This window comes from Rhamphochromis sp. 'chilingali', assembly GCF_963969265.1.
Source record: "Rhamphochromis sp. 'chilingali' genome assembly, chromosome: 15".
In the NCBI taxonomy this organism is placed as follows: domain Eukaryota; kingdom Metazoa; phylum Chordata; class Actinopteri; order Cichliformes; family Cichlidae; genus Rhamphochromis; species Rhamphochromis sp. 'chilingali'.
In genome coordinates, this window is record NC_137942.1 from 8,591,698 (window position 1) to 8,619,246 (window position 27,549).

The following is a 27,549-nucleotide window of genomic DNA, read 5'->3' on the forward strand; positions in this document are numbered from 1 at the left end:
GTATTGATAAAAAATGAAAAAATGTCTCTCCTAAGAAGCTCTTTTAGAACAGATGTAGTTGTGATGGAGGCCTTACTAAACAACAATGTATTAAAACAGACAACAGCAGATTGATACTTCTGCAAGGCATGAATGCCAAAATTACTTCTTTACAGGGGTTCTGATGTCTGTTCATCCATCCATCTCTTACTCGGTTAACTTGGTTAAGGACATTGACTGAAAAACAATTAGGTCTTTGCCACAAGAAAAAACAAAGCAAAACAAACAAACAAACAAAACCATTCCAAACAAACTCAATGGGGTTTATTTGAAGAACTTATAGATTTTATCCTGGAAAACAACAACAACAAACAAACAAAGAAAAAACTGTGAGTACCTAGTGTGGGTTTACAGCTTCTTCACACAGTACAAAAACATGCATGTTATGTTAATAGGTGATTCTAAATTGCCCATGAATGAGAGGTAGATAAAGTGCTTATAGCATATAGAATATAGTGCTGCAAGAATGGATAGTTACAGTGTGACTTAAAAACAATGTGAGCAGTCAGTAAGAAGAGAAAAATGATGTGTACATAATGTGTATAAATGTGAGTACATTATGTGGCTATCTACAAGCACAAATGCCCGGAATATAAAAAAATAATGCAACAATAAAACAGAATCAATTTATCCATTTAATTCATTTAGAATTTAGATTAAAAGAGAGCTCAAAAGAAGGGTTGGGACAGGGGTGGGGGTGGGGGCCACTGGCTTTTCAGAGTGTGGAAAACAGAGCTGACACATGCAAGAATTCTTGTCATTGCTTTGAATGTATATACTAGTTTGGAATGAGTGTTGATTGATCCTGAAATAGATAATTATACAAAAATGGGGACAGTGTTTAACAGTTTTAATGGTTATTCATGGTTATATATACATATACATATTCTAAATAGGTCTACAGTTCAAAATTCTGTAGAAATATTATGGAGAAATCCACCATAGTGTGATGAATAAAATCTGAGTGGGTTTAAGGATTATGTCATAATTTCTATGTCATTTGATGTCTCTGTTACACGTTTGTAAAGTAAGTCTGTCTTTTGGTTTTCTTGATGTGCAGGCTATCATTTTTTTGTATTATAATTGTGTACTCTCAATTCATATATTTTGGAATTTGTCAAAAAAAGTCAATACTTCCGGCGAGGGCATTCAAAATAAAAGTTTCAAAAAGATTTAAGAACGAAGTCCTGGTGGTTGTATAGTGATCACGTGGTTATGGTTCGTCGGCGTCGTCGATCGTCATAGGTTTCCGGGACACTTCCGCTTCGAAAGTCGAGGAGTAACCCTGTCAAACGGCCGAGCAGTCCACAACAAACAGCAAAGAGGCAACTGTAAGATAAAAAGGAAGAGACGATCTCCACGTAAACAGTAAGGACAACTATTTGTAAGGTTATAAGCAATTTTGTTAATATTACGCTAACACTAATGTATTAATTTGTGGGCTAAGTAAGTGAAGCTAATTGCTGAACAACAGGTGTGCCAAATTAGCGTTAGCTCGGCTGCTCATTCGGCTAATTGTTATCCAAGTTAAGACAGCCCGATTTCAGTAGATAATAGTAAAATAGCATGTCGTTGCACTAATGTTAAAGTTCGCCTCTAACCAGTAACGCTGGCTACTCTAAGCACTGCTGTCAGCTCGTGTTTGCATTGCTCCACCATCGCTAATTGGCTCTTCTGTTATGGTAGTGTTGCTGGATCAATACCTTGTAAAAATGACAAAGGTTTTGTTTATTCTAAGCAGCTACTTGTAGGCTTTCTGACTTGTTTGGCTGTAATGGGTGAAGCCTCTGTAGTCAGGTGATTGTACCACCTGTCTGACGTGTTTGAGCGCCTCTGCTGTTAATTATTGAGCTAAATGCAAGGCGTTTAAAAGGTGTAGTTGCTTATGCTTCCAAACCTGCTTTAGTTACATGTACACTCAGTGGTGATACTGGTGTCAAGCCAGCCTCCAGTTTGTTTTACGTTCCCTGTGTATTCAAAGTATTACGGGAATGGATGTGGAAACCGGATTTCAAAATAAAAGCCAACTTCGAGTGAATTAACAGATATGTTAAGAACATAATAACATATAATTTAGGCTTTTTTTTTTTTTTTTACAAACTCTAATGTTAGATCTATATGACACAGCCTTGTACCCTAATTGTGCCCTGTCACTATCAAGGCCATCTTATTTTGGATTTCAAAGTAAAAGCCCTGTGAATCTTCATTTTTGAACTACTCTTTCAATGACTTAATAATGCTCTTAAAAGCAAAAGTCGTATTTCCAAATACTATTTGAACTTTATATCAACACTTTCCAACCACAGTCTTTTTACAGTGATACCATATTAATATCAAGTCATTCTGATTATGCCTTCCAAAATAAAAGACTTTTCAAATTGCCAAGATACGACCTACTCTTTTAAAGATTTCAAAATGCTCTAAAAGTGAAAATTGCTGTTTCCACAGGATAATTTCACTTTAGGTCAACAGTATACAACCTCACGATGTTACCATATCAATTTCAAGTAATTCTGATTATGCCTTCCAAAATAATGGCCTGTTGAAAATGCCCATAATTTACCTAACTTTCAGTGATTTCAGAATGCTCTAAAAAGGAAGATTTCAGTTTCCACAGGGTAATTCCACTTTAGATCAACAGTATACAACCTCACGATGTTACCATGTCAATTTCAAGTCAGTCTGATTTTGCTTTTCAAAATAAAAGCTTTTTCAATTTGCCCATATATGACTTACTCTTGGAGCGAATTCAAAATGCTCTAAGATGGAAAATTGCTGTTTCCACAGCATAATTCCACTTTAGATCAATAGTATCCAACCCCACAGTGATACCATATCAATATCAAATCAGTCTGATGTTGCCTTCCAAAATAAAAGACTTTTCAAATTGCCGATATACGACCTACTCTTTTAAAGAATTCAGAACGCTCTAAAAATGAAACTTGCTCTTTCCACAGGATGAATCCATGTTAGATCAAAAGTGTACATCCACACCATGGTACTACTTCAATTTCAAGTCATTCTGATTTTGCCTTCCAAAATAATGGCCTGTTGAAAATGCCAATAACTTACCTAACTTTCAGTGATTTTGGAATGCTCTAAAAAGGAAATTTTCTGTTTCCACAGAATAATTTCACTTTAAATCAACAGTATACAACCCCACAGAGATACGATGTTAAGATCAAGTCACTCTGATTTTGCCTTCCAAAATAAAAGTATTTTCAAATTGCCCGTAGACGACCTACTCGTTTAACGATTTCAAAATGCTCTCAAATTGAAAGATGCTGTTTCCACAGGATAATTCCACTTTAGATCAACAGTATCCAACCCGACAGTAAAACCATGTAAATTTCATGTTGGTCTGATTTCGCCTTTCAAATTAATGGCCCGTCGAATTTGTCCATATGTGATATACTCTTTCAATTATTTCAGAATGTTTTAAAAATGAAAATTGCTGTTTCAACACATATTGGGTTTTCATTTTGAAAAGCAAAATCAGACTCAATTGATTATGACAGAATTGAATCATAAAGATGATGTAAAAGGAAGCTGAAATTGCCACTAGGTTGTAATTGATAGTACGTTTATATTTTAAGTCTGTGGAAAGATGTCATGGTTGGTTTGCAAGCTGTTTTGTAATTTCTTTATTTAGAATGACATCTTTTATTTTGGAAGGCAACATCAGACTGATTTGATATTAATATGGTATCACTGTGGGGCTGTATACTGTTGATCTGGAGTGGAATTATCCTGTGGAAACACGAAATTTCCATTTTAGAGCATTTTGAAATCACTGAAAGTTAGGTCAATTGTGGACAATTTGAAAAGGCTTTTACTTTGGAAGGCAAAATCAGAATGACTTGATATTAATATGGTATCACTGTGGGGCTGTATACTGTTGATCTAAGGTGGAATTACCCTGTGGAAACAGGAATTTTCCATTTTAGAGCATTTTGAAATTGTTCCAGGATCAAGTCAGATATGGGCATTTTGAAAATGCTTTTATTTTTGAAAGCAAAATCAGAATGACTTGATATTGATGTGGTAACATCGTGAGGTTGTATACTGTTGACCTAAAGTGAAATTATCCTGTGGAAATAGCAATTTTCACTTTTAGAGCATTTTGAAATCTTTAAAAGAGTAGGTCGTATATATGCTCAATTTGAAAAGTCTTTTATTTTGGAAGGCATCATCAGAATGACTTGATATTGATATGGTAACATCGTGAGGTTGTATACTGTTGACCTAAAGTGAAATTATCCTGTGGAAACAGCAAAATTCTTTTTAAGAACATTTTGAAATCGTTAAAAAAGTAGGTCGTATATATGCTCAATTTGAAAGGGCATTTATTTTGGAAGGCATAATCAGAATGACTTGATATTGATATGGTATCACTGTGGGGCTGTATACTGTTGATCTAAGGTGGAATTACCCTGTGGAAACAGGAAATTTCCATTTTAGAGCATTTTGAAATTGTTCCAGGATCAAGTCAGATATGGGCAGTTTGAAAATGCTTTTATTTTTGAAAGCAAAATCAGAATGACTTGATATTGATATGGTAACATCGTGAGGTTGTATACTGTTGATCTAAAGTGGAATTACCCTGTGGAAACAGGAATTTTCCTTTTTAGAGCATTTTGAAATCACTGAAAGTTAGGTCAATTATGGACAATTTGAAAAGGCTTTTATTTTTGAGAGCAAAATCAGAATGACTTGATATTGATATGGTATCACTGTGGGGCTGTATACTGTTGATCTAAGGTGGAATTACCCTGTGGAAACAAGAATTTTTCATTTTAGAGCATTTTGAATCGTTAGAAGATTAAGTCAATTATGGACAATTTCAAAGGGCCATTACTATGAAAGGCAAAATCAGACTGACTTGATATTGATATGGTATCACTGTAAAAAGACTGTGGTTGGAAAGTGTTGATATAAAGTTCAAATAGTATTTGGAAATACGACTTTTGCTTTTAAGAGCATTATTAAGTCATTGAAAGAGTAGTTCAAAAATGAAGATTCACAGGGCTTTTACTTTGAAATCCAAAATAAGATGGCCTTGATAGTGACAGGGCACAATTAGGGTACAAGGCTGTGTCATATAGATCTAACATTAGAGTTTGTAAAAAAAAAAAAAAAAAAAAAAAAGCCTAAATTATGTTATTATGTTCTTAACATATCTGTTAATTCACTCGAAGTTGGCTTTTATTTTGAAATCCGGTTTCCACATCCATTCCCGTAATACTTTGAATACACAGGGAACGTAAAACAAACTGGAGGCTGGCTTGACTGCAAGTCTCGAATTGGAGGCTGGCTTGACACAAGTGTGGTGATGGAGGTCTTGTAGTCGGTGAAGCTTACTACAGCTACAGGTCACATGCTCCCCTTTAATCCAAACATAAGCCTTGTGTGGTAGTTTTTTACAGCAGGGGGTTATTATACTGCTTAGCTGCAAAGCATAAAATCTATACCTTTTAGTTTTAGCTAAACGCTCTTTAAGAGGTGCTTTCTCATGGCCTTGGCTCTTAACCTGTGTTTTATATTTACAGCAGAAATGAGGTCCTCTTATTGTGTTGCAGTAGCCCAGATCAAACTCTTTGACCATAAGTGCATTCTTGCACTGATCATGAGATCAGCATGAGGCCTGGCTTTTTTATTTCTTCTTTCTTAAAAAAAAAAAAAAAAACTTGGTACACTGGTGTTAAACTAACACCTCACTGTTAAAGGCTTCCTCATTAGTGACAGAGAAAAGTGCAGAATGTAGAACTGTTAAGGTCCACTACATATTTTTTTTTTTTTTTTGCTTTAGCGTTCTCTAATCTTTTATATTTGTTGAGGTGATTTGTGGATTCACGGGTGCTGAGTGCTCACATCTTGAAGCAACATGGGAGAGCTCTTCAGAAGTGAAGAGATGACGCTGGCTCAGCTCTTCCTCCAGTCGGAAGCTGCCTACTGTTGTGTCAGTGAACTGGGAGAGATTGGGATGGTCCAGTTTCGTGACGTAAGTCTGTTTTTTTTAATCAAACTTCTAAAGCATTACTTTTTATTATCTTCTACTATCTGAAAGTTGCATTAATTAATTATTACGGTCATGCATGTGGTGACGTAAACAACATCATTAGTGGCACTATTGAGAGAGTGGATGCCTTCTGCATCATGTGCTCACAGCTGACCCTCATACGTGCATGAGAAAAGCCATTCCTGACAAGTCCTGAGGGAAGCTTTGTTCTTGAGCGTAAGATGGACAGTAACACAGAAGCTCTGTGCATCAGCATGTCTTGTATCATCAAATTGTTTCCATTAGTTTAAGAAACTATACCCATTACAGAGTTTAGACTTAACAGAATATATTAAGTCTAAATAGTGTTTACAAAAACCTGCATTATGGCAGCTATTGGTTATATTCTTTTAATTGAATTGTTTATATTCGTTGAACCTTGTGTGTTTTTCCTTTGCAGCTGAATCCTGATGTGAATGTGTTCCAGAGAAAGTTTGTCAATGAAGTACGACGATGTGAGGAGATGGATCGTAAACTCAGTGAGCGCTCTTAAATGTTCATTTTTCTATACCAAACTGCATTAGTTAAGTTTCCACCCCTTAAAGTATTAAAATACAGTTATATGAAGATGGTAGTTCATTATCCAAGCTTTACCATTCACTTGTATGCCTTTTTTTAAACACCTTCTGAAAACCTTCTTTTACATTTCTCTCATAGGGTTTGTGGAAAAAGAAATTAAGAAGGCTAACATCCCAATACTCGATACAGGAGAGAACCCAGAAGTTCCTTTTCCAAGGGACATGATTGACTTGGAGGTGATTTTTGTTTCTTAAAGATAAGTGTAAGTGCTGTCATCTGCTACTTCAGTCAGCTCATAATCCCTCTCATTGTTTCTCCATAGGCCACATTTGAGAAACTGGAGAATGAACTGAAGGAAATAAACACCAACCAAGAAGCGCTAAAGAAGAACTTCCTGGAACTGACCGAGCTCAAGCACATTCTGCGTCGCACACAACAATTTTTTGATGAGGTCAGCTTAACTGCACACAGGCCTATAAAACAGCAGCACTCCAGCCTGTCGGTATAACACTGCCATAGCCAGAAAGGGAATTGTGACTTTTACATTTACAATCTCCAACTGTAAATCAAAAAGAAGCAAATATTTAACTAGTAACATCGGAAGAAGCAAATTGTTAAATGGCTTTTGTTTTGTATCCAAGAACAGGCTATAGTGAAAACAATACTTAACTTTTAGAAATGTATTTATTGTGGCAATTGGGAAGTCATTGATGGCTTACAGTCTGCTGATAGGCTGCCTGGTATGGTCTTTGTTTCATACAGACGGAAGCACTTATTGCTGTTATTGACGCTTTGGTAAAGCAGTGTTTGCACTCATGTCTTTTTATGGCTGTTCACATGCTGACCCATTTACACAGGTTATTCACAGTAGTTCCTGTACATTAAACGCCCTGCTGTTTAGTACTTGACACTGATTTCATTCCAGGCACTTTGTTCATTTGCCAGACTTAATCCTTGCTTTTTCACCTTTGGCCAGCACCTATTTCACTTCACTGCCTTTGAAAGCAAACCTGGCTGTTGACTTACCACGTTAGGTCATCTTTTACAAGTTATTATGAGGTTTGATGAAGGTGAATCATTAAGCCAGATAAAAAGATGTTCAGCCATTAACTGGAGTGAGAAACTTTTTTTTTTTTTATTAAGCTCCCATCTGAATGTCAACGTTGCTGTAAATAAAAGCAGTTTGAGACATTTCATGGCAGTTTTCGTGTGTCTGTGTGTGTGTACACTGTAGAGAAATGATTATGTTGCTATTGTTACTAATGATTTGTTGTCTGTCCTGTAGATGGAGGATCCCAGTTTACTTGAAGAGTCATCCATTCTCCTGGACCCAAATGAGCCCGTTAGAGTGGCTCCTCTCAGGCTAGGGTGAGTCTGTTTTGAAGTACTGCACAATTTAAATACCTCCCACAGATGAGCTCTGATTGCCCCTCTTAGTCAGGCATCCAAGGTCACCTAAAGCAGAAATCCATGCAAAATCTATCTGCAGTTCAGAATTCCTTCAGTCCACACCCAAAAGTGATTGTTTTAGCTTTCTTGTCTTTGAAGTTAATCAGAGGGTGTTTATATTCCTTTATTTATCTTTCTAACATATTCTATAGATTTGTTGCTGGAGTCATTGGCAGGGAGCGGATTCCCAACTTTGAGAGGATGCTATGGAGAGTTTGCAGAGGTAATGTGTTCCTGAGACAGGCAGATATTGAAGATCCTTTGGAAGACCCAACTACGGTAAGTGCTGCTCACAAATGAAACAATTGTGAAAGTAGTTGAGATGTTTGTGTTTTCTAACTTAACTTGGTGATGTTTCCACAGGGTGATCAAGTCCACAAATCTGTCTTCATCATATTTTTCCAAGGAGACCAGCTGAAGAATCGAGTGAAGAAAATCTGTGAGGGGTAGGTGAATTTGCATTTCTACTGTTAATGAAGTGTCGTTGACCAATAGATTTTTTTTTTGCTTACTTATTAATGTGTTTCTAGATTCAGAGCGACACTGTACCCATGTCCAGAAACCTCACAGGAGAGGAAAGAGATGCTTGCTGGGGTGAATGCTCGCATTGATGACCTGCAAATGGTAAATACACATACTCAGAACTGTCTTACTAACACTGAAAAGCAAGCTTCATTTGGTTGTTTCTTTTTTTTTTTTTTTTTTTTGCTCTGTCAGCAAGACATTTTTTCTTTGTCATGAAGACGTTACCACATTTCCTCCTCTTGCTCATGAGGATGTGAGTTATTTTCTGTGCAGAGACATGTCCTTTAACAGGAAACCACGTTTTTGTTTTTCTTGTGCGAGTAGTGCAGTGTGTTTCCTAACTCCTCATAGCAGTTGTCTACTCCCAAAGTGGCTCAAGGGAATCCCTCCTTCCTTTTGCTTTGCACATGACACTCCTCTTGGTTTTTGACCATGTAATGTTACAGCAGGTAAAAGAAGTGTTGAACACAAATCAGTTTTCATTTTCTAAGTAAATGTATATCTAAAGGGGTTATTGACATGAAATTCTCACCAGATGTCAGTAACAACCTATCCATTTTATACATAAAAAGAAATGAAACCATAGATGTCCATAAAGTGTAATAATGAGAAATGAAACAGTAGAAAAGGTTTTGAGTACATGAAGGAAGAAAGGTATAAAAAAAAAAAAAAAAAAAAGCATGGAAACTTATCTTAGAGTTGGAAAACAATCCTGCCACTTAGTTCAAATTAATGTTAGCTAGTTCAATCCCAGCTGATGACCTAAAAGACGTTGTCTCATTACCAAGATGCCAACATGTCATGATGGGTAAATCCAGTGTGCTCTCTCAAAACCTTTGCAGCCTTATTGTTGCAAAACATACTGACGCCATTGATTACAGAAGAATTTCTAAACTAGTGAAGGTTGCAGTGAGCACTGTTGGGGCCATAAAGTAAAAAGCATAATTAGAAGAGTTGTCCAAGAGCCAAGGACCACTTGTGGAGAGCTATACAAAGACCTGGAATCAGCAGGTACAATTGTTTCAAAGAAAACGATAAATAATGCACTTGACTATCGTGGCCTGTATGCATGCTCACCACAGAAGACTACATTGCTAAAGAAAATAAGCCTGTGAAATACTGACAGAATGCAGTCTGGCCAGATGAGACCAAAGCTGAACTCTTTGGATGCCATAATACACACCATGTTTGGAGGTCAAAAGGCACCGCTTACCATCCCAAAAACACCATACTAACAGCGAAATTTATATTATTAAAGGAAGGATTAATGGGAAAATGTACAGAGACTTTTTTGATAAAATCCTACCTGAGCAATTCATGTGACCAGTTTCTCGATATGAAATATTCAACAAATCTCAGTTCAAGCATGTTCAATACTTTTATTTTTCCCTGTGTTATTTTTTTAATTATTACACTATTTTATGTTTATTTTTAATACTTATTTTACCCACTGTACATGCAGTGCTATGGGGATTTTACATCATGTTACACAGACTCGGGTATCACTGAGGTCCCACATGCTACTTCACTCTGTCAACCTGATGTGTCAGCACAGTTCAAGTGTCATGTACTCAGATATTGATGAAACAATGACAGTTTAAACCACAGGAAGTTAAAAAAAAAAAAAAAAACTTGCACAAGACAGTTGCTTGATACTCAACATGCCCTGTGCATGACAAATCAATGGATACTTCTTTGCTCCTCTGCATGCTGGGGGAATGTGAATCTCTGTGTTTGTGGATTATGCTTGTTGCTACTTGGGCATGAGATCCACGTAACAGAACGGCATGTCAGTGTTGTCTCAATAGCAGGCAAGAATTTGGGTGTGGGAGACAACAGAGATAGATATGAGCCTTCTCTTTGCTAGTCATGGGCTGGGCTTTTAATCTCAGTCATAGAGCAACATACCTGTGAATATTCTGTCTCCCTTATGGGAATCCCTTAATGGATTAGACACCCTGTTGCTCTTTAGCATGACCTTTTTTGCTCACCATTTATGCCAGTAAAAGGAACGTCTGATTCATTTATACTATTTTTGTTTTCTTTCGATTCTGTTTAATATTACACAGCCCTAATGTTAGATTTTTACCTTCAAGGTCATCAAAAAAAATTATAGTAATATTGTGATAGATATAGAAACTTGAAAAAAATTATTAAAATGAATCAGTAGTTTCATTAACCGTGTCCTTGGTTTTAGTAAAATGATTGCATTCGAACTTGAAACTAAATGAAAATAAATGTGTATTGAGGTGCAGAGATGTGTGTAACCTTTACTGTACAAAACCATACGCACATTTACACTGTCTAGTTGCAAGGTATTATATTTCACACACCTGTTATTGTATTTTTATGAATGGTAAATGTCAGTGAAGAACATGACAGTTTCTAACAATTATATTCAGAAGTTTTAATAATGGGTCTGATTTGGAGAAAGGCACCACCATTACACTGATGCAGTTTCTGCTGAAACATGATGGCAGGAATGGCTGTTGGCTTTCTGTGTGACTTGTTTTTAGAGAGTCTCATTGACATTCATAGATTTATTTATTTATGTGGCCAAAAGAATTCTTCATGATCTCACTGATCATGTCAAAAAAAATGTATTGCTACTGTGGCCATCACTGCTCTTGTTTGTCATTAAAGGTGCTTAACCAGACTGAGGACCACAGGCAGAGGGTCCTGCAGGCTGCAGCCAAGACAATAAGAGTTTGGTTTATCAAGGTGAGGAAGATGAAGGCCATCTACCACACCCTCAACCTGTGCAACATCGATGTCACTCAGAAGTGTCTGATTGCTGAGGTGTGGTGTCCCATCTCAGACCTGGACTCCATTCAGTTTGCCCTGCGTAGGGGGACGGTGAGTAACAGAGGAGCAGTTTATATTTGGTGTAAACTAGCCAGTCAGGTTTTTACAAGGAAGATGATTTCATGTTTGAAAAAAATCAGTTTCTACTAACTGTGGGCGATCGTGGGCGATCGTGGCTCAAGAGTTGGGAGTTCGCCTTGTAATCGGAAGGTTGCCGGTTCGAGCCCCGGCTTGGACAGTCTTGGTCGTTGTGTCCTTGGGCAAGACACTTCACCCGTTGCCTACTGGTGGTGGTCAGAGGGCCCGGTGGCGCCAGTGTCCGGCAGCCTCGCCTCTGTCAGTGCGCCCCAGGGTGGCTGTGGCTACAATGTAGCTTACCATCACCAGTGTGTGAATGGGTGGATGACAGGTTGTGTAAAGCGCTTTGGGGTCCTTAGGGACTAGAAAAGCGCTATACAAATACAGGCCATTTACCATTTACCATTTAAATGTTTTGGGTTTTTTTTTTTTTGTTTGTTTTATGGTTGAGTCCTTTTTGCTATATTGTCTAGTTCTACATGTGGTGTAACAATAACAAGAACTCGTTATGGCTCTCAGCACATGATCCGATTCTTGGAATAGCTAGTTTTGCATTGTTCCAGGCTTGATGATCTAAAGTTAGGACTTTTGTTGCATGACATTCATATTTTTTTTATTTTATTTTTTGGTTTTAGGAGAAGAGCGGCTCTACTGTGCCTTCAATCCTCAATAGAATGCAGACCAAACAGACCCCTCCAACCTACAACAAGACAAACAAGTTCACCTCAGGCTTCCAAAACATTGTGGACGCTTATGGAATTGGCAGCTACCGTGAGATTAACCCAGGTAAGCAAACTATGAATTCTGTGTGTTAATGCCCAGCTGGTTTGTGTGGACCTTTTTGTATAATGTGGCAGTAGGTTTCTATAATCTGTTTACTCAGCTGCCTTAAGTATTGAGTTACAGACAATTAAAAGGCTTTTACTTCAGCTCCCTCATCAACCATTATCACCATGTTGGAACATTGTGCATGTTTCATTCATTTATTTCTTTCTTTATTGACATACTACACCACCCTCCACCCTTGTATGATGCCTGCCTCCTTGTCTCCAGCACCATACACCATCATTACGTTCCCCTTCCTATTTGCGGTTATGTTTGGTGATCTGGGCCATGGGACACTCATGACCTGTGCTGCTCTATACCTTGTGTTAAGAGAAAGCAGACTGATGGCACAGAAGAATGATAATGAGGTATGGATCCCATCATTACCATCTCATTAGTCCTAAACCATCCCTTGTCGATGACACACAAGCACCGATTCCACAGGACATCGTGCATTTTATTTTCACAGTTTCCTTATGAAAGTTCAATATCTTTTTGTGACAGATATTCAACATGATGTTTGGGGGGCGCTACATAATTCTGCTGATGGGAGTCTTCTCAATGTACACTGGCATTATTTACAATGACTGCTTCTCAAAGTCCCTAAATGTGTTTGGGTCTGGATGGAGTGTCAGACCAATGTTCAATTCCAGAGCTGGAGGCAACTGGACGTAAGTGTCACTGGTAATAATTGACAAGAGCTTTAACACAGGGACTTCTTTTTTTGTTCAGTATGTAAGCTCAAAAATCTGATCTCTGTCCTCATTCTGTTCAGGGATGGTACACTTAATAGCAGTACAGTTTTGCAGTTGGACCCAGCAGTTGATGGAGTCTTCAATGGGCCGTACCCCATTGGCATTGATCCAGTAAATCATTTTGTTTTTAATCTTTTGGAGCTCCATATTTATACATCTATGTCAGCTATTTTGTCTGTCAGTTACAAAAAAAATCCACAAAAGTCAGCAGTCATTGGCAGACATAAACTAACCTGAATACTCGCATAGTTTATAATTCGTAATTGCATTATGTCTCAGATATGGAGCATTTCTGTCAACAAGCTGTCATTCCTCAACTCCTTCAAGATGAAGATGTCTGTTATCCTGGGGGTAATTCACATGCTGTTTGGAGTCACGCTAAGTCTCTTCAACCACCTGTGAGATTTCCATACCTATGTATAATTATGCATTGATTCTTATGTTTTTCTTTTTGAATTTGTGGACTTCTAATATTCTTTTTGTGGTTTTCCTCAGGTATTTCAACAAGCCCCTGAATATTTACTTGGGTTTCATTCCAGAGATTATCTTCATGGCCAGCCTGTTTGGCTACCTAGTCATTCTGATCTTTTATAAGTGGGTCTCCTATGGTGCACGCACTTCCAGGGATGCTCCCAGTCTCCTTATTGCCTTTATTAACATGTTCCTGTTCAATTACAATGACCCCAATAATAAACTATTCTACAGAGGACAGGTGAGATCAGCATACTTGCAACTTTCTTTTTGTCATGAATGAAGAGATCCATCTAACTGTCCTTATTTTTTTTCTCTTGTACTTACTTTCCACCTTTTTTTTTTGTAGATGGCCATACAATCCCTTTTGGTGGTAATCGCCTTGGCATGTGTCCCCTGTATGTTAATAGTAAAAACTCTGGTTATGCGAAGACAGTATTTGTGGCGGAAGCATCTGGTAAGATAAAACAGTCCGCGCTCACAGTCACTCAATATACTTTTATAATAGATTTAAATAGATTACCTCATTACGTTTCACTGTGTTACAGGGTACACAGAACTTTGGAGGAATCAGGGTGGGCAATGGGCCCACTGAGGATGAGGCTGAAATCATCCAGCATGACCAGCTCGCACAGCAATCTGAGGATGAACCTGAGGTAAAAGATGTGTTCCCACAATAACACTGAAGTCAAACATCAAAAGTTAATGTCTTTTTGTATTACAATAATTGCATACAGAGCATAAGTAACAACAGGACAGCAGCTTGCTGGAGTAACTCGGGAGAAGCACAAGTTAAAGGATCTTTTCACATCTTTGAATAATTTAGTCTTTCAACCTTAGTTGGAGACAGAAACTTGATGCCTTGTTTTTCCATTTCCACCCTTACTGTCAACATCAATAATGAATACAGACATTATGGATCCATTTTCTTGTAATTCCTGCACAGATTTAACACAACCATGAACAGATGGCGAGTAGTGAGTTATTTTACCTGGACTTCATAATTTTACTTATGTAATCTGATTACTCGTTTTATTTTAAGATGATCTGAAAGCACAGTGTGCTCATTCGCTAATGTTGGTTTCACTCGATTCTCCTTTTAAATAATTAACTGGTTTCTCTTGTTACTTTCCTGTTTATTGACGTTTGCCTGTCCGTGTGTGTGATGTCAATAACCAAGCGTTGCCTTTTGTCACCTGCTTTCAAGGCCTGTGAGGAGGAAGAGGTAGGACAGGAGCTCATGCTGCACATCCACCTGCACCCTATCCCCTCATGTTAATATACATGTCTTCAAAGTCTTTCCTTTACTGCCCCTGCTTTGTTGTCAACCATTGCCTGCTGCTACTAGTTGCGTCTGAATGTTTGTCATTGTATGGTCCGGTCAGGGACTTCTAAATGTATTCTATTGAAAATGGGCAGGGATTCGTCATGTGGCGGGTGCCAGTAGGCCAGTGCTTCCCTATGGTCTTGGTGATGTGCATGAGGCATCAGGAGGGCAGCTGACTCTTTGGGTTCACAGGTTCTTATGATGATGATACCTCTTTTTATTTTCGGGGTTGATGATCTACAACAAAAAATGGCTTTTCTGTCAATTCCCTCAATCATTGGTGACACATTAAAGCTGACTTCTCCTCTGTGGACCTCAGGACCTGTTGTAGAGATGTTGTTTTCTACTTTTTTTTAAATTTTTTTTTTATGCTGAGTAAATGAAACCACTAACTTTTACCCACAGTTTAACTTTGCGGATGTAGCAGTGCATCAGGCCATTCACACCATAGAGTATTGCCTGGGTTGTATCTCCAACACTGCTTCCTATCTGAGGCTTTGGGCCCTCAGTCTGGCTCATGCACGTAAGTCACTTCACCTGCAGTATTCAGTTATTTAGTAAGAGAAATGGCTCACTGTATTAACACCTAAATGCTTTGACTCTCAAAGGAATCAGAATAGTAAAGTTGGTGTGTGTGTGCTTTCTTATTCACAGAGCTGTCAGAGGTGCTGTGGTCCATGGTGATGCGCATAGGCCTTTATTCTCGCAGCCTTGGAGGCTTCATCCTTCTGGCCATAGTATTTTACGTCTTCGCTGTTCTCACAGTTGTTATTCTTCTCATTATGGAAGGGCTGTCAGCGTTTCTGCACGCATTGCGACTGCATTGGTAAGTTTAGTTTTAATGTTGTTTTTTAGGATTTGTATATGTATTTGCTTGGGTTTGATATTAAACATACACTAATACCTTTGTGAAAACTTGTTAGTGTTGAAGGATAGGACTCCTTAAGGCAAATTACTGTCATTGCTACAAAAGCAAAGCTCTAGCTCCACCTGCAGGCTACAATTAATGTCTCAGTGACCATCCCAAGTGCTCAAGTTAACAAACTGGTTTTCCAATCATCTCTCCTGGCCTCTGTCCTGGAATAAGTCTGCTCTTGTCAGTGTGGTGCTGTTCATTTATGCTCTGTGTGGCATGCATAACAGTCTGTGGCTCGGCACCGATGAGCCTTTGTTGCCTCCTCATAAATGTCTTTGTCTGGCTTTGCTGAATGTCACGCTGGTTTTATAGTTCACCGGCACATTCACAGAGCACGTCTGTGTTGCAGCCGGCCTTCACAAAATTGTCCTTTCCACAGGAATGCTGGCTGAGCGTGCTTTCACAAATTGTCTTCATGGACAGTCTGTTTACATTTTAAGCGAGGGAAACTAAACGACCCCTCCCCCAATCAAAATATTTTTATTTCCAGTGATATCTGGAAACCATGTAATTACTGAACATCAAACTGACAAAACTGATACGCACAATGTGCAATATGTAATACTACATATTTCTTCTTGCCACACCAGACGGGCTTTGGAATGAATGCTATCCATGGCAGCTCAGCTAAAAGGTCATCTAGCCATCACTTAGCATTGGCCTTTTTTAAAAATAGACCCTGATCATTTTCCTGAAGGGAAGAGGCTTAGGTGTCTGTCCCAGGATGTAGACATGAGCTTATGCAGGTGTGTGCAGACTGTGGAATGAAGAGCAGGGGGCATCAGCCGCTACTGCTCTGCTCAGCATTAACCAAGCTGCCAACTATCGTCACTGTATGCACGACAAGGTTATTGTATGAAAGTATATATGTCTTTTTTTTCAGACTGATTTTTATTGATTTCTTTAATCGTAGGGTGGAGTTCCAAAACAAGTTTTACTCAGGCAACGGCTTTAAGTTCCTACCTTTCAACTTTGAAAGCATCCTGGACGGCAGAGCTGAAGACTGAACAAATCCTCTTCCTCTGTTCATGCCTCTAATCTGTTGAATTTGTGTGGTGGTGAATAGTGATATTTTTTTGTGTGATGCAGTTTCCACCTACTTGTTACCATAGCTACATAACTACTACATACTATTTACTTAGTCACTCGTCATCGTGTCTTGTGTTTTAAACTTCCCACTAGAATTGGTACCTGGAATATGTATTCAAACATAATTATTTATTCATTCCTTAATAGCCTTGATTCTAATCTGTTGTCTTCTTTTAGTCGGGCCTTTTTATTTTATGTTTTATTTAGTTAAATGTTATTTATGCATTTGGGTTTTTTTCTCCCTTTATTGCACTGCAACTTATGTACCATATACAACATGTTTAAAGTTCATATCTGCTGCTGATGGATTTAGGGGATGACAGACTTGTTTTCTGATTTTCTTGTATGTCTTCGTATTGTTATATTCTAATTTTCTTTGCTTTTCAGAATCATTTCTCAGTCAAAACCTTGTGCACTGCACAGCTCATCTATTTGGTTTAATAAGAAAGAAAATGCATACTAACCTCACACAGAGCTCTATAGCTCTGAAGGGAATGTTAACCAGTTCTTTGCAAATGAAAAGACTTTTTCATCCATTTGAGCCATTGATATGTTTTGTCTCTGTTCTCTCTGACGATCTACGTGACAACAGGGGAATCTATAGGTGTCCTAGTAGGTGGATTTTCTGTAGAAATGTTGCACTGAAATCATTGCACATTATCAGTCTCACTTTAGATTTTGGGTCCTGTATTATGTTTTCATTTATGCTCAGTTGTTTTTGATTTGACACAGTTAGAAAGCAGTAAGAACCACATACAGCAGACATGATCTTGTCAGAAAGGATTAAGCATCACACGAACAATAAAGTGGGAAAGGCTTTAAAATGTGGTGTTTGGCTTGATTTTTGCTTATCTTACTTTCTGCTGCAGCAGTAGAGCAAAAACAAAAAGGTAGCACTTTATTAAGTTTGTTAGTAAGTGCTTAGGTCATCATTTATATATCATTACTCATCCTTAATATGCTATTTATGTATGTTTATCCATCTGTTACTGTTACACGATATACAGCTATAGCTATCACTGCTGCTACATCACTGCTAGTATAATCATATCAGTCATAATACATCTTAATGAATGGCATAACAAGAGGGAATAATGCTATATAAATGACGAATTAACCATTTGCTAATACCGTAATAATGCCCTAATAGAGTGAAATTATTATAAAGTGCTACATACAAAAGTTACCTTTTTTAAATGTGTATTTAGAAATACATTTTGACTTTTTTTTTTTTCTCAATCATGCCAAACTTAATGTATGGACTTTAAAGTTTTTAGAAACACTTTACATAAAATCTCAAACTATATGTATAATGATTTGTTTTACTTTAAACCTCCTCTAGGTGGCACTATTGGGTAGTATATGCAGCTGAGATGGTTCATAAAAAAGGAGAATTGATTTGATCACTCTAGAGCTAATAAAGACCCCTAAAGTTGCTTTTGACTAAATATTTGGACAGCTGGTTTTATTATAGTACTTTCTGACCAATGATGCTACCTGTCATAAGGAAATGTATCTGCTAGTGCACTGATGAACTGAAAACATATGTTTTAACTGGCCCCTTCTTAAACACAACCATGATGATTTAAAGGATGTTATTCTATAATGAGTCCAAAAAGAAGTATCCACTTGTGTCCTGACCCATTTTGAAAGATTTTGTTTAACTTTATCTGGAGCAAATATCTGTGATATGTAGAAGTCATCCTTTTTAAAATCGTACTCAAAGTAAAAAAGTATTGACATCAAAATAACGAGTACTTTATGTAAAATAGCCTGTTAATCATATAGTTACTGAGTGCACTTGTGAATTTTTTGAGGTAAAGGTGGTATAATTTTGTTGATCTTTTTGTAGAATATCTTGGAAATCCAAGTCTTAATGTATAATAATGACTTTTGATTATGCTTTCTGTTAATTGTGGCAACTGGCTGCAGTGTGGTGGAAGTATGAAGTTCTATTTAAACCACATTTTTTATTTTATTTTAGTGGTTGATAAATGTACTTAGTTACTTTTGGCCAATTTAGTTTGACTTGCCAAGACAAAGTCTAAGACATCCTTTTGGCAACGTGAGCAGCCTGACTACAAACATCGTCCACCACTCTGAGTTGAGGAACATAATGTTCTCTATTCACATGCTTTCGTTGTATAAAGGGGGAGCAGGGGGCTTCAACAGCCCAGGGTAATAATAGAACTCTTTATTTGTCTTTGTCTCTTTTTTTCTTCTTCTTAGAAAAACTCATTTAATTTGATTTTTCCCAGTGTGTCCTGTATAACCAGGGGTGAAAGTGAACTTGCATAAGAGCCCCAGATATCTTGCTGTGTTTACACATCCAGTGAATTTAACTCTGCTGTTTCAAAGCTAGAATCGCAGTGAGACTGAGCTTATGACTTTGCTCCTTTATCTAAAGCAAACGTGAACAAATAAGTGTACTTTAGTTTGGCAGGAAACAAGTATTCAGGAATTTTGTGTTTCTTCTCGAGCTGTAGTAGAGTTTTCTTGAGGATACCGGAGATGCTTTTTCAGCTGTTCTAGGACTTGGTGTCCTCTGGATGCAGGCAGAGAAAAACAGGTTGATGATATTGTCAGGAAAAGACAGCTACAACAACAGCAACTAAAGATCTTACAGCACAAAATCAGTTTTCTGTACTGCAAAGGCCTAGCTACACTTTAGTATTTTTTTTAATTACTGGGCAGATTCTCTGCAGACTGAACAAGTCCAAACTACATAATATTGCACATTTGCTGTATGACTGTTCTCGCAGGAATGGCTCTCAGCACCTTCGGCGTCTTTATGGGGTGACTCACTGTACCTATTTGGTACACTGCAGCTGCAATAATATTGATACTGTCATTTGGTCTTCTGTTTTCCAACCACACAAGTTCATGCATTGTGTTAGAATTCCAGATAATTAATAAAAGTCAAACCTCTCATATAGTTTACTATTGTATTCTTAAAAACACAAAGATCCAAGTTCATTCAGACAAAGGAACACAATTTTATTACTCTTAGGCTGCTGTTACACATTTCCATCACTTACAACGATTAAATTAGCGAGTTATTTATTGCTACCCTAATACTGCTTACTAAACCCTATCCCTAGTCATGGCTTTTGTACTAAAATATGATTTAAAGGAACTTAAGTAAACACTGAGAAAATTATCCACTTAGCTAAATATCATTATCATGAAGATGTTGTCTTTAACACCATAAAGACTTAGATGGCTGTGATAAAAAGTACTGTGTATTTTATTTGAGGATATCAGCACAAAACATGCTATTAGCACTCAGCAGCTTCTCCACTTTTAGAACTGTTCATAAACCATAGGACAGGGATAGAAAAATGGTCAATATTATTACTATAGTCAGAGGTTCTCATCAAACCACCAGGGGGCTTAACTGTCGTGCAGACAGTCAGTGTAATGACTTAAAGAAATTAATTTTATGCAATTTTTCCTTAATTTAGATGCAGCAGAGGCGGCAAATTAGAAAGTAGAACAGACTGGGGCTGACAGTCTGACACATGGCACCGGTACAGGAGCCAGACCAGGGACTCAGTTAGTAAAAATACCAACCAAGAATAAGTTCTGTGCTCTAAGCATTCAGTCATTGAATGTCCTTCACCAGTCATAAATGATGGACTAAGAAGACTGACACTCCTGCACAGATAACATGGCAAATGTAAAGACTTTCAAACTTAGTTTCTTTGCACCTGATCCTTCTGAAGGGCTGAAACAATCTGTTCTACCATGTAAGTGTAGGTTTTGTTCTGTCTTGACAGGACTACAAATAGGTCCATGAGGTCAGTAGGAGGCCTAGGTGAGTCTGGGAACCTGTTTTTGCTTTTGTGCACTACTGGGACTTTATTACCAGCTCTCCAGATCACATTGTTCTCTAAGCAGTTTTCCATGGCCTGTCTGGCCTCCACCTATTGTTTCCAGGCACTTTTTTTATACACTGATTTGGCCGGAAGCTTTATACAATAAAAAAACGAAACGCATAAATGACAATGTTGAGCACAAGGGCAACTTACAAATACGCTCCATACCTTTGTGCAAAAGAGTTGCGTAACACAAAAAGCCAGAAGAGATGGAAAACGAGAGGGGGATAGAACGTGTCGGTTGCATAAAAAGATATGACAGCTGACTTTTTGACTAATTGATTGCTGTGGAAACCCTGAAAATATTCCTGGAGGCGGTAAGTTCAACTAAAATGTCACCAAGTTCCAGAAGAGGACACATTTTCTTCTCTTTTACCCTCAAACTCTTTTGCAACACCCACAGAACTCATAAAAGTTACCAGTCATAAAGAAAGCCGAACCAAAACAAACAAAATTAGCCTTAAAATGCCAGTGGCTGCTCCCAAAGTCTTTAATATGAATGAAAAAATGTCTCCAGTTTGAAAAGCTTGATCATAGCCAGAATCTCTAACCTATTGTCTGTGTGATAGTATATGTTTATGGTGATTTTTTTGGTACTGAAAGAAAAGACAACTTTTTTTTTACTTTTTTGATAATATTTGAGAAATGTCTTAGCTTTATGCATGATGGCTGGAAGTATCACTAAAGTCTTGCTTGAAAGAGAGCCATGTTTGACATGAAATATAACCAAACAATTTGTATGTATTGTATTTGTGTGCTGAATGTACAGTACCTTGCTGATCAAGGACCATAGTAAATGCAGAGAGTGCTGTTGGTTGAAAATCAAAAGCTCAAAAAGATCCAGACCACCAGAATCTGTTCCCGGACAGTTTGAAATCTGGACTTCCTCCCAACTCGTAGTGAGTCAGAGGACAGAGTTCATTGTGGGTACTCTCGTGAGTGCGTGTGTGTGTGTATAACTACAGTCTAAGTACATGTGAGTGGGCATTCATGCGCACCGGGCCCTGCAAATCCAAACAACAGAATTGGCAATGTTTTTGTTTCTTTCCAAGCGCTTACCCACACTGAAACTGAGCCTGAAGGATCAACTTAGCAGTGTTTCTTCTCCAGCTTTACAGTTGAAAAGTTCTCTTTGAGTTGAACGTGCCTATTGTGTGGCTTTTTGAGTATGATGTGTGCCAGTAGTGCCCCCATTTCGTAGAAGGACAGTCACCGCAGACGGGAGGAAAACAGGCAGCAGCATCAGGTCGTGCTACTCTTTGTTGAGAATACTTTTGTTGTTCTTCAGCTGTTTCCAGGGACAGAATAAATAGCTCCGCTTAACCAAAGGCATTTGCCTCCCTTGCTGCTATGAATGCATCACCATGAGAAACATATTACCAGCGGTTACGAGTGTTTTGCCTCTTTTGGAAATTTTTCTGTTTCTTTTTTCGTTTGGAAGCACCTCCGGGACACGTGAAAGAAATGTTCTCTATGTTTGTCCTGGTCAACATCTAGAATGGGAACATTTAGGCTTTCATTTTTCATGGCTGCCTTTATGTCTGGGAAGTGCTGCATGATTCTGGGGTTAAGACTAACTTTGTTCGGTGACTGTCAGCTACTTTCATTCATCAACTTCAACTGACTGTATGAGTCAGGGAGTCAAGAGCTATGGGTCAACATAGAAATTAGAAATAGAAAACAGTTGTAGTCAAAGGTTTACATTCACTCATCATGGGCATGAATGTCATGCTAATTTAATGTCTCTTAGTAGATTGGACATTGACCAGACACTTTTGTTTATTTGACCACTCATCTTGGCAGAATCAGTAGAGTTCATTGGTTTGTTTTCCTGGCAAAGTCCCGGCTTTAAAGAATAGTTCACAAATTTTCAGTACGGTTGAGATGGGGGCTTGGGGAAGGACATCCCAGAAGCTCAAAAACAGTATTCGTGTGTTTTCATGTTGGAACAGTTAACTGTGTCCAAGTTTCAACCATCTGCCTGTTGATTAAGGAGAAGTTGAAGATTTTACTATTCATTGCACTAACCATTTGTGCAAAACAGCCCCAGGGGATGATGCTACCACCACCACGCTTGACAGCTGTTACAGTGTTCTTAGGTTTGAAAGGTTCACCTTTACTCCTCCAAACACATCCCTTGTCATAGTGGCCAAAACACTGAATCCTTTTCTTGTCTGACCATGATGTTTGAATTTGCTATTGTTCAAAAATGAATCTATAATTCTTTCTTGGATTTTTCCACCGTTTTGAGTATCGGTCAGTCCAACGAAAATCAAACAAATCCTTTTTTATGCTGGCAAAGAGAAACTACCAGTTGCAGTGATCATGATCACTAACAAGTTAACAAGCCTTGTCCTTGTCAGGGTAAAAGACATTGTAGTATTATATTTAAATAAATGTATGTATAATAATTGAGCCTGTATATATACTTTGATTATGCTCAAACACATACACACCGCCACACTAGCCTACCTATGTTTTGTGTTTTTTTGACAGTGTTGAACTTTCTATAATAACAGAGTAATCGGGAACATAAGCATAAAGGAATTTCCCCCTTATGTAAGGTGGTAGGATAACGTGTTCTGAGAAAATGGTTCACTGAAAGAGATCTAGAGATAGTGAGACGGAGTGAGACAGTGAGAGAGAAAGCATGGCATTTCCAGGGGACATAAAGAGACAACCAGAGAAGGACTTCAGGGGGATTGAGAGAGTTTAATGCCTCATGAGGTGCAGGGGACGCTCCTCTTCTTGTGATGGAAACGTACACCTAAGGGGCTGGCCAAGAAAATTAGCTTTCAATGGAAATCTGTTGGTAAAACCAAGAAGAGCGAATGCTTTGCGAAAACGCAGCTCTAGGCAACAAAGTCCTGCACTGTACTGTGGTTGTAGTCTTTGCAGTATGACATCTAAATATATATAAATACTGGTCGCTGTAATCTCTGTAATTAGTCAGGACAAATGGACTTGTGTACCAAACAGGCTTTGTAATAAAAGACAGACAATGTCAGTTCAAAACTTGTTGGTTCTGTTGCACATTTACAGCATATTTAAGGAAATTGCATGATGGATAATGTGCACACTCAGAATACCCATATTAGTGGTGCAAGCAAGACTCAGAGAGTCAGAAAAAAATGCCGCAACATTAAAACCACACACTTCTGTGTGACCTGCATGGACAGATATGGACAGTGGGGCTCTGTGGTGTTTTCAACTCTAACGTTGTACGTGGATTCTTTAAGAGGAGTATGGAGACTGGATCAACACCTTGTGTTCCTGGTTGCGTTCGTAAAGCCATCCTCAGTATTTGTGGTTTGGTGTTTTGCAGTATGTATCCTGCTATAGGAGTGCTTGGCCTGTAATAATGTTTACTGCATATGCCAAAGTAACATCCACATGACTTCCAAGAGACAAACTTTCCCAACAAAATATTGAGCATTTCAACAAGATCAGAAATGTCGTTCACAACCGCACATCTTTCACTGGTTGTTGTGGCTCGTTGTTGTGTAGCTCAGTCCTGCAAAAAATCCCCCATTTGTAGTTCTCTGCAGTGCTGTTGTTTTACTTTTCTGCTATTCTGTGTCTATTTTTAGTACCTGGCTCTGTGCGCAAGTATGGAAATTAACAGCACTCCTTTAAAAGTTAGCAAATTGTCTCTTGTTTTAGATAAGCTATTTTAGGATATTCCTCAGCATGCTGCCATCATCCATCCAGATAACTTAAAATATTTGACTATGTCAGAGAAAAATGTTTTACATAAACAAATAGTGATTCTAAATTGGCTGCAGGTGTGGATGTGGGCGTCTATGTTAGCCCTGTAATGGACTGGTGATCAGTCCAGGGGGTACCCGCCTCTCACCCTATGACAGCTGGGATGGGCTCCAGCGCCTCCACCTCCCTGCTCCACCTCCCAAATGCCAGTTTTGTAATGTGTTCCTAAGCTGTCAGTTGCAGATGGATGGGAATGCCACAGTCAAAATACCATGCTGTCAACAATTCTTTCTCATATAACTGATTATTGGGACCGTTACAGTAGAATGCAACATTTTCAGCTTTCCATTTACGTTTTGCAAATCCCAGTCTTGGATTTTTGCAGACCTCAAGGGAAAAATATGACAGTGGGTGGCACTGACAGACATGTCTTAAGGATATGCAGCTGGTTACCATTAAATCAAACCCCTGCTTAATGGCAACAAAATCATGTGTAGTCAAAGTTTGTATAATGCAAGCAAAAACAGTATTTGTTATTTTAATGTTATCTTTTTTGGCTGGTTGACTTAAGATAGATAAATGAATTTTGCTTAGACTCGGTGTTTCAAAGCAACATTTGCTGCCTGATATCATTTAAAACCATTAAGCAAGACCGTGACAGTCCACAGAGACTGCTGAAAGCAGGTTATCTGGATTCCATAGTAAGCTTTGGTCAGCTTTTCATATTTGTTTGGATTTGTAGGAACTAAGTTCTTGTTTGCCACACGGTCAGATTTTGGAGTGCACTCAAAGTTAGAAGACAGTACAAACTGTCTCCACATCTGCCTTAAATCATCTCCTAATGGTCACCGCAAATATCAAAGTCACATGAACTGAACCTGATTTTTTTCTGGGAAACAGCCACTTAATCAGTGACTTCTAGTAAGTGCGTGTGTTTATGTGTGTGCGCTGTGGTATGGAAACAAATTCATAAGGAAGATGAAAGGGAAGAGATGCATAAAAGACAGTTTTGGAAGGACAATGTTGAAAGCAGGCCAGTTAGACATTTCTGGCATTCCTCAGCTCCATGTAGAAGAAGGATTTTCTTTAAGGGAAACAGCAGATGCAGCCAAGAGCCACCAGACCAGGACCATGGAGATGAACTGGCTCAATGCCAACAACAAGAGGAAGAAGACATTAAAGCAAGAATTCGGGATATTGGCAGGCACGGATATTGTTTGAACTGACACAAGTAAACAATCACAGGGGTGAGAAAAAAAAGGGAAAGAAGCTATATTACACTGGAACGGATTGCTCTCTGTTCCTCTTTACATAATCCTGGCATTTCCTGTTCACAGCGGCTGCAGGATATTTAAGGAAGACTAGCCTGAGGGGGCTTCTTTTTTTGTAAATTTATGATGCTGCATGCAGAAAGACATATTGAGAAGAAAAACAGATGCTTTCAGAGGAAATCTGCTCTTAGCTAATGTAATTGTGTTGGTATGCTTTTCTAAGGACACACAGGTGAACTACTGACAGCAGCTCAACAGAAAGCATGAAACGGGCTGTTGTTCAGCAGCAGCATGCAAAATACGAAATGGGATGATAACAAAGTATGATAGCCTCACAAAGACTGAGCGCTGTTCCCAAACTGGGAATCAAGAAGAAAATATACCTTATTTTTTAATCACAAATGTTAAAGGCTGGTCACTGCTGTTCTACGTAGGATTGTTTTGTATGCATTGTTAGATACAAGTGATTGTAACTAAGCAACAACAGTGCAAACAAGCAGAGAGATCCATAGGACGTGCTAATAGTGTCTATATCAGGGGTGTCCAACTCCAGGCCTCAAGGGCGGGTATCCTGCAGGTTTTAGATCTCACCCTGGGTCAACACACCTGAATCAAATGATTAGTTCATTACCAGGCCTGTGGAGAACTTCAAGACATGAGGTCATTTAGCCATTTAAATCAGCTGTGCTGGATCAAGGACACATCTAAAACCTGCAGGACACCGGCCCTCGAGGCCTGGAGTTGGACACCCCTGGTGTAGATAGTCATGAAATATTTGATATTTAAACTTTTTCACAAATATATCATATCTATGTTTAGATATGTAGCTCTGTATCATAATAAATCCAAGTGATTCATGTCAAGACAAAAAAAAAAAAAAACTAGCAATTTAAATTCTATTGACTGACAAAAACAGCTTTAGTGGACCTTCCTTTTGCTTAAGTTCTTTAATTTCAGTTTGGAAAGCATTGATTTCCCTCACCACCCAACCCAGTTTTATTTGAAAGCTGGAATGAAGAAAAGAAACGGCCATTAAACTACAATCAGGCACCGTGCCAGTACCTGTATGTAACATGCTGACGTCATACTGTGACGTTCTTATTTTAGTTCAGTGTGTTAGCATCCTAACATTTGTAGAATAGCGGAAAAAGAAAAAACAAGCAACAGATCAAAGCATCACTCATTTTACTAAGATACTGGAAAAATGTAAAAACTTTGACGTCATGATGATGGTTCTAAGAGGAAAAGATAGATTTATAAAGATCGATTGTCTGGAATTCATGAATGTTTATTTTTAGTCAGCCTTCTCGGAAGAGCTCATGCCCACTAACTGGATCTCATTGAATTACATCATAAACATGTTATTACATTTTTTAGTTTTTCCAGAAAGCATATTCTCTTATTGCTGCTACGATAAAGAAAAAAGGAAAGGGAGGAGGAAAAACTCACCACAACCAGACTCAATATTTTGATACAAAATTCAAATGTATTTCTCATGATTGTTAAATTTCATAATGCAAGCCATCAACATTTATTTATTTTAACATAACGTCCACAAGGACAAGTGCAAACCTTCCTGAAATTCGAGAGGCGAAACACAGTAATACATAAAAGTTAACAAAGTTACCAAATACAATATAATGACATTAACATCTATACAATGATAAAACAAAACGACAACAAAAAAAAAAAATATTACAAACTCAATATACATTTTCAGTACTTTCTTTTGAGAAAATGTCAATTCTCTGCTCCCGAGCATCTAAAGGCAAACATCACATATTCAAAGACATCTTGGGCTTCAGTTTTCCGTGACATATTTTATTCTGTTCCAGA

General features: G+C 38.1%; 1 protein-coding gene across 2 annotated transcripts; it reads left to right on the forward strand.

Moving 5' to 3' along the window:
- The first annotated feature begins 1,269 nt into the window (after window positions 1–1,269).
- atp6v0a1a (ATPase H+ transporting V0 subunit a1a) lies at window positions 1,270–17,680 on the forward strand. Of its 2 annotated transcripts, XM_080905715.1 has the most exons (22): window positions 1,270–1,407; window positions 5,877–6,040; window positions 6,498–6,576; window positions 6,755–6,852; window positions 6,939–7,067; window positions 7,902–7,984; window positions 8,218–8,344; window positions 8,429–8,511; window positions 8,596–8,689; window positions 11,234–11,446; window positions 12,109–12,259; window positions 12,527–12,666; window positions 12,803–12,969; window positions 13,074–13,164; window positions 13,333–13,451; window positions 13,549–13,765; window positions 13,874–13,981; window positions 14,073–14,180; window positions 14,705–14,749; window positions 15,257–15,374; window positions 15,506–15,677; window positions 16,681–17,680. In XM_080905715.1, the coding sequence occupies exons 2-22, from the start codon at window positions 5,924–5,926 to the stop codon at window positions 16,772–16,774; spliced, it is 2,553 nt and encodes an 850-aa protein (XP_080761841.1). In that variant the 5' UTR covers window positions 1,270–1,407; window positions 5,877–5,923; the 3' UTR covers window positions 16,775–17,680. The 2 variants fall into 2 exon arrangements, with proteins under 2 accessions (XP_080761841.1, XP_080761842.1); XM_080905716.1 differs by lacking the exon at window positions 14,705–14,749.
- The last annotated feature ends 9,869 nt before the right edge of the window (window positions 17,681–27,549 follow it).